The 11614-nt window shown below is 45.1% G+C and overlaps 1 protein-coding gene across 5 annotated transcripts in view; it reads right to left on the bottom strand.

Annotated features, from left to right (window-relative positions):
- Epb41l4b (erythrocyte membrane protein band 4.1 like 4B) overlaps positions 1-11614 on the bottom strand; it is a 161192-nt gene that overhangs the window by 51653 nt on the left and 97925 nt on the right. For all 5 annotated transcript variants that reach the window (XM_031377458.1, XM_031377456.1, XM_031377455.1 and 2 more), the window contains exon 16: positions 809-1023. In XM_031377458.1, coding sequence (XP_031233318.1) covers positions 809-1023 — 215 coding nt within the window. The remainder of the gene's footprint in view (positions 1-808; positions 1024-11614) is intronic.

Here is an 11614-nt window from a genome sequence, read left to right on the forward strand (position 1 = left end):
GGGGGGAGGAAGCTCAGCAAGCATAAATTATATTTGAAAAAGTCATAAAGAAACACAACACTGAATGCTAGTTAAAAATGAACAGAAGTAAGACAAGAAATAAAATAATGATAAAAATGAAAATGAAGGTTATATCTGGGGGTAGTACAGCCTTTAATTCCATCATTTAGGGAGGCAGAGGCAGGGAGATCTTTGTGAGTTTATGATCAGCCTAGACTATACTAGTGAGAAAGAGAAAAAGAAAGAAAAAGAAAAATTAATTCTTTGCCTCAGTATATCAAAAATAAACTCCTAAAAGAGATTAAAGGTGAGTTAGGAAATAATATAACATTCAAGGTGCGAGCCCATTCTTATTAGAGTTAGCAGGGACCTAGTAAGTCACACTGCCAAGTGCAGGCCTAACTGCTTACTCTATTAGCATTGTCTACAGGATAGACAACACCACAGGCTCACTGGACGCCTGACACCTCTTGGTTGTTGGAAGCCGGTGTCACAAAAGGCCAGAGTTTACTGTGACCAGGGCAGGAACCCCAGCTACCATCTGACTTCACCCCTTTCTGCTGCTGGAGCCCAGGACCCTGTGCCAAGTACTGCGAGGCCAGAAGTCTAAGGTAGGAGGCAGGAAGGAACAGCCATTTGTAACAGCGTGGAAGCAGGAAACCACTAAGTCTAGATCACCACACTTTATAAGCAAGCTGCCCAAATCCAGTAGCCATGGCAAGGCCTCCTCCCCTCCCCCTCCCCCCACCCTTCTGTCCTTGACTGGCCCTCTGCACCCCACCCTGCTCCCTGTACACACTACACTCACTGGTGAGGGCCTTGCTAGAGTTCGGGGACCTCAGCGGTGCCTCCTTATTCTCCAGGGTCAGCGAAAGGCCGTAGCTGGAGTGGTGCTGGTGTTGGTGCTGATGCTGGTGGTGATGCCTCCCTGAAGCTTTGGGGGCAAATGGTGTGCCCCCGTTCTCCTCGAGGCTGAAAGGCAGCCTTTCTGTAGGGCTGAGCACTGGGGACGGGAGCGGGTAGCTGAGGCAGGCAACAAAGTCAAGATTTAGAACAATACAAGGTTTTGCTAACCCCTCAAACCCCAAGACCCTGAGGCCCAAAAGACCCCAAACAGGGTGCAAAGAAAATGAACAAAAGTGGGAATTTATATACGTTAGTGCTCTGACATCTTGAATCTTAAAGATGTCTTCACTTTGAAATGGAATAAAATAGCTTGCATTTTAAAAACTCATTTTCAGGGCTAGAGAGATGGTTCAGTGGTTAAGAGCACTGGCTACTCTTCTAAAGGATTTGGGTTCAGTTCCTAGCACCCAGATGGCAGCTCAAACGCATTTGTAACTCCAGTTCCAGAGGATCTGATGCCCTCTTCAGGCCTCTATAGGTACTGCATGCACATGATGGACACACACACACACACACACACATATACACACAGAGGCAAAAACACTCATACACATAAGAATAAATGTTTTTTGAATAAGGCATCTTCTAAATGCAAGGTGGGAGAAAGAAAAACAATTAGTGCTTAAATGAGTCTATGTTATACACCAGAGTCTATCGACTCCTCATGCAGAAAGTCATCATCTTATGTGCCTGCTCTGATGTTTCTTCTCAGGGGTGGCTTTCTCAAGCGTGCCCATCCAGAAACCCCCACAATTCTGTTAAAAGGGATTTGATCTAAATTCATTCACATGCTCCTAATTTTTAACACCCAAGAGCTCCAAGGGAGGGGCTCTCTTTCCCAGCCCCTCACAGTTGCTTCTAATTCCAGCTCAGAGGACCTAATGCCCTCTTCTGGCCTCCTTGGGCACTGTACTCATGTGCACAGACCCACACACATATTAAAAATAAAACCTCTTTAAAAATTATTATTTCTTGTCAGTGCTTATATTTAAAGCATGTATATTAATATAATCCCTTAACATACTTTGTTCAACTAAATGTTTATGCTTTTCCTGACTGTGATGGTTTGTATATACTTAGCCTAGGGAGTGTGTCACTGTGGGTGTGGGCTTTGACCTTCATCCTAGCTGCCTGGAAGTCAGTATCTCCTAGCAGCCTTCAGATGAGGATGTAGAACTCTCAGCTCCTCCTTTACCATGCCTGTCTGGACATTGCTGTGCTCCTGCCTTGATGATAATGGGCTTAACCTCTGAACCTGTAAGCCAGCCCCAATTAAATCTTGTTCTTATAAGAGTTGTCTTAGTCATGGTCTCTGTTCACAGCAGTAAAACCCTAACTAAGGCACTGACTATAAAAGAAATTAAAATATCTTTATGGACTCATAAAGTACTGTCAAACAAGAGCACCATGTTTGTAGTGTGCAATGAGTAAGTCAGTTCTGGCTATCAGAGTGTAAACAGAAGCTTTCCCAGACATAAAGTAGGTATATCCTTGATAAAGCATGGAGGGAGAGAAGATGGGCAGAAGCTAATTGTAGATGGAGTGAGAAATACTCTAACGGTATCATTTGAACACCTGGATTCAGCTACACCTGAAGGTGATACTACAGCTAAATATCTCAATAAGGTTCACAAAATGCAATGATTTGCTGACTGATTGGTTGATTGATTAATTGGGGTAGTTGGGTTTCTCTCATAAGTCACATGGTCTAAACCAGTACTCATTTATTGTTTGTTGTTGTTTTGTTTTTTGTGGGATAGGGTGGACGGCTGTGGAATTTAAGACGAACGGGTAGTAGGAGCCATTACAGGCTGAAGAAATAGTATGTCAAAGGTCAGGTGAGAAGGGAGGGCAGATTATATGGAGAGAGGGGAATGAGGGGGAGCAGCAGGAAATGCAGTTCAAGGGACAAGCGGGACTAGTTTGAAGAGTGATGCACTCAGGGCTATCACCTGAGCAGCAGGGGACCGTGCAAAGGGTTTAAGCCAGCCCTGGGTGGATGTTCCTGATTGTGTGAGCATGGCTAGGGGACCCTGGGAAGGAGATGGTAAAGGCCTGGTTAGCAGGGGCAGGGAAGAGCCCAGAGGCAAAGGCATGCTTGCCACCATTGGTGCAGGAGCTGGATCCTTCAGCCACCCTGGCTGCTTTGTGGAAACTCGCTCAAGGGTATTCCTGTAGGGGGTGTACCCGGAGCAGTGGTTTTTAACCTGTGGGTCACCTGACACCGCCAGAAAACATGGATATTTACATTACAATGTATAACGGCAGCAAAATTACAATTATGAAGTAGCAATGAGGATGATTTTATTGTTGGCGGTCACCACAGCCATGAGGAACTGTATTAATAATGGGTCACAGCATTAGGAAGATTGAGAACCACTGACTGACCTGGAGAAAGTGAAAGATGGCATGATTTTGACCTCTGGAGATTTCCACCCTTCCCTCTTCCCCTTAGAAACAGCTCATGCTACCCACCTTCCTATAGGAGGTGTTAGAAAAGCACACCAAATTGGAGCTGAAAGCTCTCTTTCCTGGGCCCAGCCACAGCCCTGCAGAGGACCCTTGACCACTGCTTTACAAAACATATGAGGCAGCGATTGCTGGACTTTTCCAAAGTTAAGAAGGTGTGTGGCTAAGATTTGTACATCTTCAAAGCCCACTGACATTCTTCCCCATCCTTCAAATGTACTAAAGATATTTGACCTTTACGGGTACAGTGGGGCCCTCAGAAGAACAGATGTCCTTTTGTGGGGGCTTGCAATGGCTTCCCAGTCTGTGGCTGGCCTTCCTCTGCCCTGTTCCTCACCACTTCTGGCCTGCTCAGAGTGGCATTAGGATTGTCCAGTCACAAGGGACAGATCAGTGAGGAGGTGAGAGAGACAGAGAGACAGGAGAGAGCCACTGGCCTGATGCAAGAAAAGATCACAGAGACATGAAGGGGCAAGGAAATGGCAGGCAAATGGTACAGCATCCGTGAAAGAAGGGAGGCAGGGAGGGTAGGAGGCTCTGCTGAGCTTCAAATGTTCACAGTGAGTATGTGAATGAGCGCCCGCAGAGAAACATGGCCAAGAGCAAGGAGCTGGCATGCCATCAGGCCTGGAAGAGGAGTTGGAGAGCTTTGAGGAACAGTTCCTGAAAGATGGCAGACAGACACCACGTCAGATGCCAGGTCCATCTTCACCCTCTGCCCAGAGTGTGGGGAGAATTATGAGGTTGGACCCAGCTCAGGGAGAAAGTGCTGCGATTGGTTGAGTAATGCCTGTCGCAGGCTTGACAGGCCACAATGGTATCACAAACTTGTCTCTGCAAATGCAAAGGACGCATTATTTTATTTCAACAACAACAAAAAACACAACATGAAGGGTGAAACAGTAAAAACAAATAAACCAAAAGCCCCCCAAAAAAACCCCATCTACATGCCACAATGAGAAGTCACAAAATATGTCAAATAAAATACATACTTGTGATCTGTCTTACAGCTACCTAAGGGGTGGGAGTGTGCTAAGAAGACAAATGGGAAGAGAATGGACAAGGGTGGGAGAAACTACCTGGGCTAGAGCAAGAAATCTGGTGCAGCTGAGGGTCCCAGTGGGGCAATTCCCTCTGACATTAAGACTCAGGAACAAAACAACTCACAAGCCTCAGCAAGTTCCTGAAACAGAACAGGCTCACGAGGCTCCGCCCTCCCGAAGGTTACATAAGCAGCAAGGGCTGCTGAAGAGAGAAAATCTTCAGCCCACTGAGCTGCTTGGAAGTCATTCAGAGAGCCCCCAGGGTTCCAGCTTTTGTGAACTGTCATCCCTGCTAAGGTGGGCTTTCAGTTATGCGGCTGCCTTTGAGTCATCTAAGCTCCTGTAAGTAACTCCAATGAATTCACTGGTTCACCAAACTGGAGTTTGGTGGTGTTTGTTACTTTGGCCTGTTGTTGGATCTCTATCTGGGTGAGTAAACCTCTGTTCACATCTGTCAAGGAACAGTGTCACAGTGGAATGAGTTGGGAACCTTCTCTGCTCATACACAGAGACCATCCTGAAGATGCAGACATGGAGTTTTGTTGGTTATGGATCTGCTAAGGAGATTTCTCAAGGCCTTGTGCTCATGGGTCATCCTTGCAGGATTCTTGGAAGCAACATTAACAGAGACTTTGAGGTAAATGGTATCCACAAGGCTGTGAATCTGCCGTTGACTCAGCAAAGTCAGACTCACAGTACTAGGAGCAAAACCCATGCAGCAATACACTAGCCTTAGGGACACTGGCCAAGGGTCAGAGTACTCAGCCAGCTCCATGCTCACTAGAGACGGAGGCTCATGGGGTGTTTGAGATTCTGCAAAGTCACAGTATTTCTAGAATCTACCAGGACAGGGCAAAAAAAAGGGGGGAAGCTGGACTCATGGCTTTCCTTTAAAAAGAAAGCCAAGCGAGGGTGCTTTTGAGAAGTGAGTCATAACCTTTGTAGTGTAGGCAAGTTTCGGGTAACACAGGCTCTGGGGATCTAAGCTGAGATAAGAAATCACAGAATCTTATAATGGAGCCCTCAGATACCCTCTGGTTCTACAGGTTTAAATTTGGGGCGAATGTTAAAGACACTAAGAAAACTCTTACATTCTATTGGACGGAATGTAAGATGGTTCATTCAGTTTGAAAAAAAAACAGCCTGGTGGATCTTTAAAGAGTTCAAGATATTATTACATGGTCCAGCAATTTACACCAAGATTAAGTACCCAAGAGAAAGAAAAGATCCATGAAAAACTTGTATCTGAATGCTCATTAACAGTGATTATTCATAATCAGGCAAAGGTAGAAATAACCAAGTTTGTTGACTAACAGATAGTCAAAATGTGGTATATCAAAACAATGGGAAATTACAAAGCCATAAAAAAAAACGTGAACCACAAACTCATGTTATAATTAAATGAGCCTTGAACACATTATGCTATCTGGAAGAAGATGGACATCAAAGGCTACATACGTGATTCCTCTTATAGGACATGCATAGAACAGACAAATGGGGGTAAGACTGGGAGTTATTCAGAAGAGGGAAGGGTGGGAGGAATCAGGTTTGAAAGACTATCATTACTGAATTTCTTGGAGAGGAATGAAATGTTCCTAAAATAGCAAAAACCATGGCCAAACAACTTCATGAATATAACTGTCTATTTTGCTGAACTGTACACTATGTGAGACAGATCCCAGTAAAGCTGGAGATCTTTACAAATATGGATGTTAGCTCTCCTCTAGACATGGTCACCTATCTCTAAATCCTGCAGCTGGCCTGGGAACTACTACCTTCCTTCAACCTGCAGCCAGCTCATTTTGCATATGGGCTCACCGTGGGAAGGGAGGTGAGCAGGTCACACAGCCGGAGACCAGCAGCTGAGTCCGGGATACAATCCAGGCCTCCCACCTTTCCACTCGGTGCCCAAAGGGCTGCCCATCTGCTGTGTCTTACCATCTGCTCAGCTTCTATTTAAGGCAGCATGAGTACTCATCAGGAAAATCCAAGTCCTTCTCAGAAGCCTCTGGCTGAGGCACCCTCATGTTCTCTACCATCCAGTAAGCTCAGCAGGAACAGAAACTGCCATATGCATTTGTGTCCCAGCTGTGCTGGGAAGAAGGGCTGGTTCATGGGAGGCCAGAAAAAGCTTCAGTACACTCAATAAATAGTCCAGGCCCAGCTCTGTTGTCTGGCACTATGCCAGGCCTGACGGTCAGCAGGGGAAGGACCTCAGTCCAGCCTGTTAGAGGAGACCTCCTGGGGTAGACATGCTTGAAGTAAGGAAGTCCTGACAGTTATGGAAGGGTGGACAGGGAGCAGGGGAACACTGGACATTGTAAGAGAAGGGTTCTCCAACTTCTAAGGCCTGGAACTGACAGGTTATACTAGGTGTTGGGTATGGGGTTCTTGCATAGCTTTGATGTGTGCTTAAGAGTAGGTGTCCTGCTGTTTCTCTTCAAGTCTCCCATTTGGATGACGAACTCATGGGGATTAATGGAAAATTGACATTTTTTTTTCCAGAAATGAAGAACCGCTTCAACATCCTGAAAGGAGCAACCTGTGCCTATTCAGAAAGCTGAGGTGCTCTCTTCGCTCCACTAGTCACTGTGCTGAGTGATTGCAGGCTCAGTGCCCACTTTTCCCAACCTGCTCCAAGGAGTTCAGTACACTTCTGGCCGCCCACCCTGGCTTGCCTCCTTGTGCCCCACAGATGCATCAGCATTCACCATGAGTGTTCTGTAGCCCAACCCCCCTACCCTGGATTCCTGTGGTGCCATCAACCTTTGTCCTTTATCCTTTTGTTCAGGGGTGGTAAGCAGTTTCCCATTACTTCAGTGATAATTCAGGTCCAGTTCTTTTGTCCTTTGTGTAATCGAGCCCTATATTAAATTCCCTCTGTAGGAAATGGCTAGATTAGTTTCCATTTTCCTGATTGCTCATGCCAGATACAACGTTAACCTGCCTGGTCCATATTACTCCAGTTTTTCCTCTCAACAGCACTGACCTGGTCTGCTTCTTTGTTACTTGACTTGGTTAAGTTGTTACTTTGTTGCTTTTATTCTAGCACACCATATCCTAAATCTGATTTCCTTTCTCACACTGTTCTGTTTCTTACAAGTCAAATATGTCCTGACTGCTCCCTTTCTTTTTCTTTGTTCTGTAAGCTTCTGCAGTTAGTCTATTCCAGTTGAAAAGGTAGGAAAAACACACCAGAATTTGGGTGGCTTCTGTGCTTTGAATACATGTATTTCTTTAGAGTTCAAGCTTACTACCCAAGTCTCCCACTGGCATTCCCTCCACTTAGTAAGATGGCTTAAAATGTCTGTTGGTCAGAGTTTTGTTTCTTATCATTACAGTATAGGACTAATGCTACTAACCACAGTCCCAGGTATTTCTCAGTTTTATCACAATTTAAACTAATATTAGTTATTACATCTCCTAATATCCTATCCTTCCTCCCCTCCTCCCTCTTGCCTCTGTGTGAGTGTATATGTATGTGTGTGTGCAAGTCTGTACATGCTGCATGCGGGATGCGTGCACATGAAATTACAGGTGCCAGCAGCCGTGCATACACATGCACTCAGACCTGGGTCCTCCTCCATCACTCTCCACCTTACAGGGTCTCTCACGGGTGTGGAATTCTGCTTGTTGTTTCAGCTAGGCTGCTGGACAGCAGCTCTAGGATCCTCTAGTTTCTGCTACTTCAAATGCTGGGGCTACAGGCACATGAAGCCATGCTTTCTTACATTGCTTCTGAAGATTTGAACTCCAGTCCACATGCTTGCAAAGGAAGTGCCCTTACCTACTATCATCTCCTCATACCCCCTACCCTACCCCTCTCTCTTTTTCTGTCTCTCTCTCCCTCCCTCCCCCTCCCCATCTCTACACACACACACACATGCCTCCTATTAGCTGAGATTCACTTGGATTTTACAATCCTCAGATGAATCGTGTTCTTCTTTTCTAGTATTCCATATTTTCTTTTCTTAGCTTATGGCATTGGTCGATAGTGTCTATCAGGAGGACACACAGAGGGCCTTCTGTTGCCCTTATCTTGGTTCTGGAGTTTACAGGTAAACTAATGTTGCCACATTAAATGCTGTTTTCTGAAAAACCTCACACATCAGGCTAGACTCTCCAACAGCCCTGTGTTCTACTTTGTTACTAAATCCCTTGAGCCTCACTCCCCACTGCCCTGAGGAGATCTGTGCTCTTCCTTTGCAGGCACTGATCCCATTGCTAGGTGCTTTTAAAAAGATGGTGTTTGAATTCCCCACTGCATCACCATCCAGCTTTTCACTGGCTTTGGGAATCGATTTTCCAAGAAGCCACAGACTACCGTGCCTGGTTCCTCTCCTGGCATCTCTCCACAGTGGCTCCAACATGCTGGATGCTGACTAAGCAGTGACAAAGGTTGACTTTCCCAGAGTTCTGAGGGCATCTATTATTTTTAGCTTGAAGATTCAAATTGATCATGAGGCAGCCAACTATTTCCTGACCAGTGTCTCTTTAGCTTGCATATCTATCCCTGCCCACCCCCATTCTACCTTCTGCAGTTAGTACCTTCTAACTCGAAGAGAGAAAAAGCAGATGTCAGATAGCTCTGTCCTTTCCCCTCCTGCAGGCCACCCTCAAGAATGGCTAGGAAAACCTTCATCTTTTTGCTCCAAAGTAATTGGCCATAAAGGACCTTAGCAGTCTGATGATGGGGTTTGCTCTAGAGAGACGAGGCAGAAGAAGCATCCCTGCTAGCCTGGTCAGTATAGCAAGCTCCGGGCTGGTCATAGGTATGCAGCGAGATTTAGTTTTAAAACAAAACAAATCAAAACCACCACTGATACATACATACATACATACGTACATACGTACATACATACATACATTCTGTGGCCTTTTGTTTGAAGCCATACCCCACTTTCTTCCTTGTTTAAATCCTGTCTTAATTGTGGTTTCTCGGAGAGGCCGTTGACACACTCCCCTTTCGGGCTGTCTGTGCTACATCCACAACCTCCGTGAATAGCGTTCCTTTTTAGGTCATTCTTTTCTTTGACATTTCTTGGGGAATGCATAGAAAAATGCAGAGGACTAACCCCACCCCCACTCCTCTACTCCCCTATGCTAATCATTCCAGGACCTTGTCCCACATTCTAACCCTGTCAACCCAGCTGAAAGAATTAACAGCAATCCCTGTGGCATTTCTTCCACTTTCCCAACACCTTCCAATCAAGCAGGCAGGCCCGGCAATCAAAATGATGCTCAGCTTTTAATAGGTGAGTGTCTGGGTAGCTAAGAAGTCTCCCACAAGAGTGTTATGCCAGCCTGACAGCTCTCTCAGCCACTCACAGAGCATGTTCCATTCATGCCCCCCCCCAATAGTGTATCTGATCTGTGTTGCACAGCTCATGTACAGGCCACCTGTATTCACAGCCATGCCTTCATTGGTAATGATGCTGCATGTACAAGCAGTGTCTGCACCAGTGGTTCTCAACCTGTGGGTCGCAACCCTTTTGGGAGTCAAACAACCTTTTCACAGTAATTAGGATTCATAACAGTAGCAAAATTGCTGTTATAAAGTACCAACAAGAATAATTTTATGGCTGGGGGTCAGAACAACATGAGGAATGTATTAAAGGGTGGCAGCATTAGGAAGGCTGAGAAACACTGGTCTACATAGCATTCAAGCTGCAACAATTTTCTATGCCCTTTCTGGAGAAGCCTGGCTGGGACAAACTGGTTCCTGTTTTAGTTCTGAATTGATGTGGGCACATTGCAAATACCATCTCAGAACTAACCCAGCGAGAGCCTGCAGATAGAAGTCTCAGGAGAGCTGCCAATGGATAGCTCTCAGGACTGCAAGGGAGTGGTTCCATTTCTCCTCCTAATCCCTGGGCTAAGTGGATAGGACCCCAGGGGTCTCCATCCTCCAGCAGCCTCATCTACTATACAGAGTATGTATTAAAAGTATGTCCTTTTCTACGTGTGCCATGGAACAGATGCCAGGAAATGCCATTTCTATCTGTGTTCTGGTACTTCACCTAGAACTGTGCCTCACCCAAGCATGGTGTTCTATGGGTCAGATGACAGCCAGAAATCCATCTCCTCACAAAAACTAAGGTATTTATTATGCTCTTTAAATATGAAGGGATCCTGCCAATTGACATTTTTGAATGCCCCACACTGTACCATCTGCCAACTTATTTACTCTCCAACAGCCACTTAAAGGCTACCTATCTTTATTTTCCAGATATGGAAGCAGAAACAGAAAGAGTATGTAACTTTGCCAGTCCCACAGCTACAGATTGTCAGAGTCAGGGTTTGAACGGAGGCAACTTGACTGTTTAGGGATAAGTAGCACTGCCTTGCCCTGTGGATAACAGGAGGGAGAGGCCTATGGGTAACAAAGGAAAATGGGGCTAGTACCCCACTGTGTGTTTCCTGTGAGTTCATGGAATTCCCATCCCTCATCCGGGTCTCCGACACATCCTTCTCTGGGTTTTTATGAAGCATTTCCAACTACAGTGGAAATCCTAGACTCATGTATTCACTCTTGTGTCCACCTGACATAGCAGAAGGGACACATGACCATCTTGGTTCCAGGGTACCTGTCACTTATTTCAGTTTTCATTTAGCATAGGGTTACAAGTTCTTACTGAATTCAGGGAAAGCATACTCTTCGACTATGGTAGAACATACATTTGTAACCTTGTACTTCTTACATAATTGGTTTGAAGAGAAAACTGTATCAAAATCTTAGAGTCAGACACATTACAAATGTTAGGAGTGTTCATTAGGGTGATTTCCTACAGAAACTTAGTTTCATTTGTTAAAGAAAAAAGACTAGAGAGAAAGGTCACACCGTGTGTGACCTTTGTGTGTGTGTGTGTACACTTACCGTGCATAAAACTCTGGGTTCCATTTCTGGTACTGATATACTTAATTTTTTAAAATTAAAATAAGTATAAAATTAAAATTTATAAAATTAAAAATAAGTATATTAAATGTGTGTCTGTTTGTCTGTGTGCTTGCCTATATATATATATATATATGTGTGTGTGTGTGTGTATGCAGGTGTCTGCTGAGTCTAGAAGAGTGTTGGATCCCCTTGGAACAGGAGTTGCAGATGTTTGTGAACCACTTATGAATTTGGGGGACTAAATATAAGACCTCTGCAAGAGCAGCCAGGACTCTGACCATCTCTCCATTCTAGTCAT

Source organism: Mastomys coucha, unplaced genomic scaffold (assembly GCF_008632895.1).
Source record: "Mastomys coucha isolate ucsf_1 unplaced genomic scaffold, UCSF_Mcou_1 pScaffold18, whole genome shotgun sequence".
Classification (NCBI taxonomy): domain Eukaryota; kingdom Metazoa; phylum Chordata; class Mammalia; order Rodentia; family Muridae; genus Mastomys; species Mastomys coucha.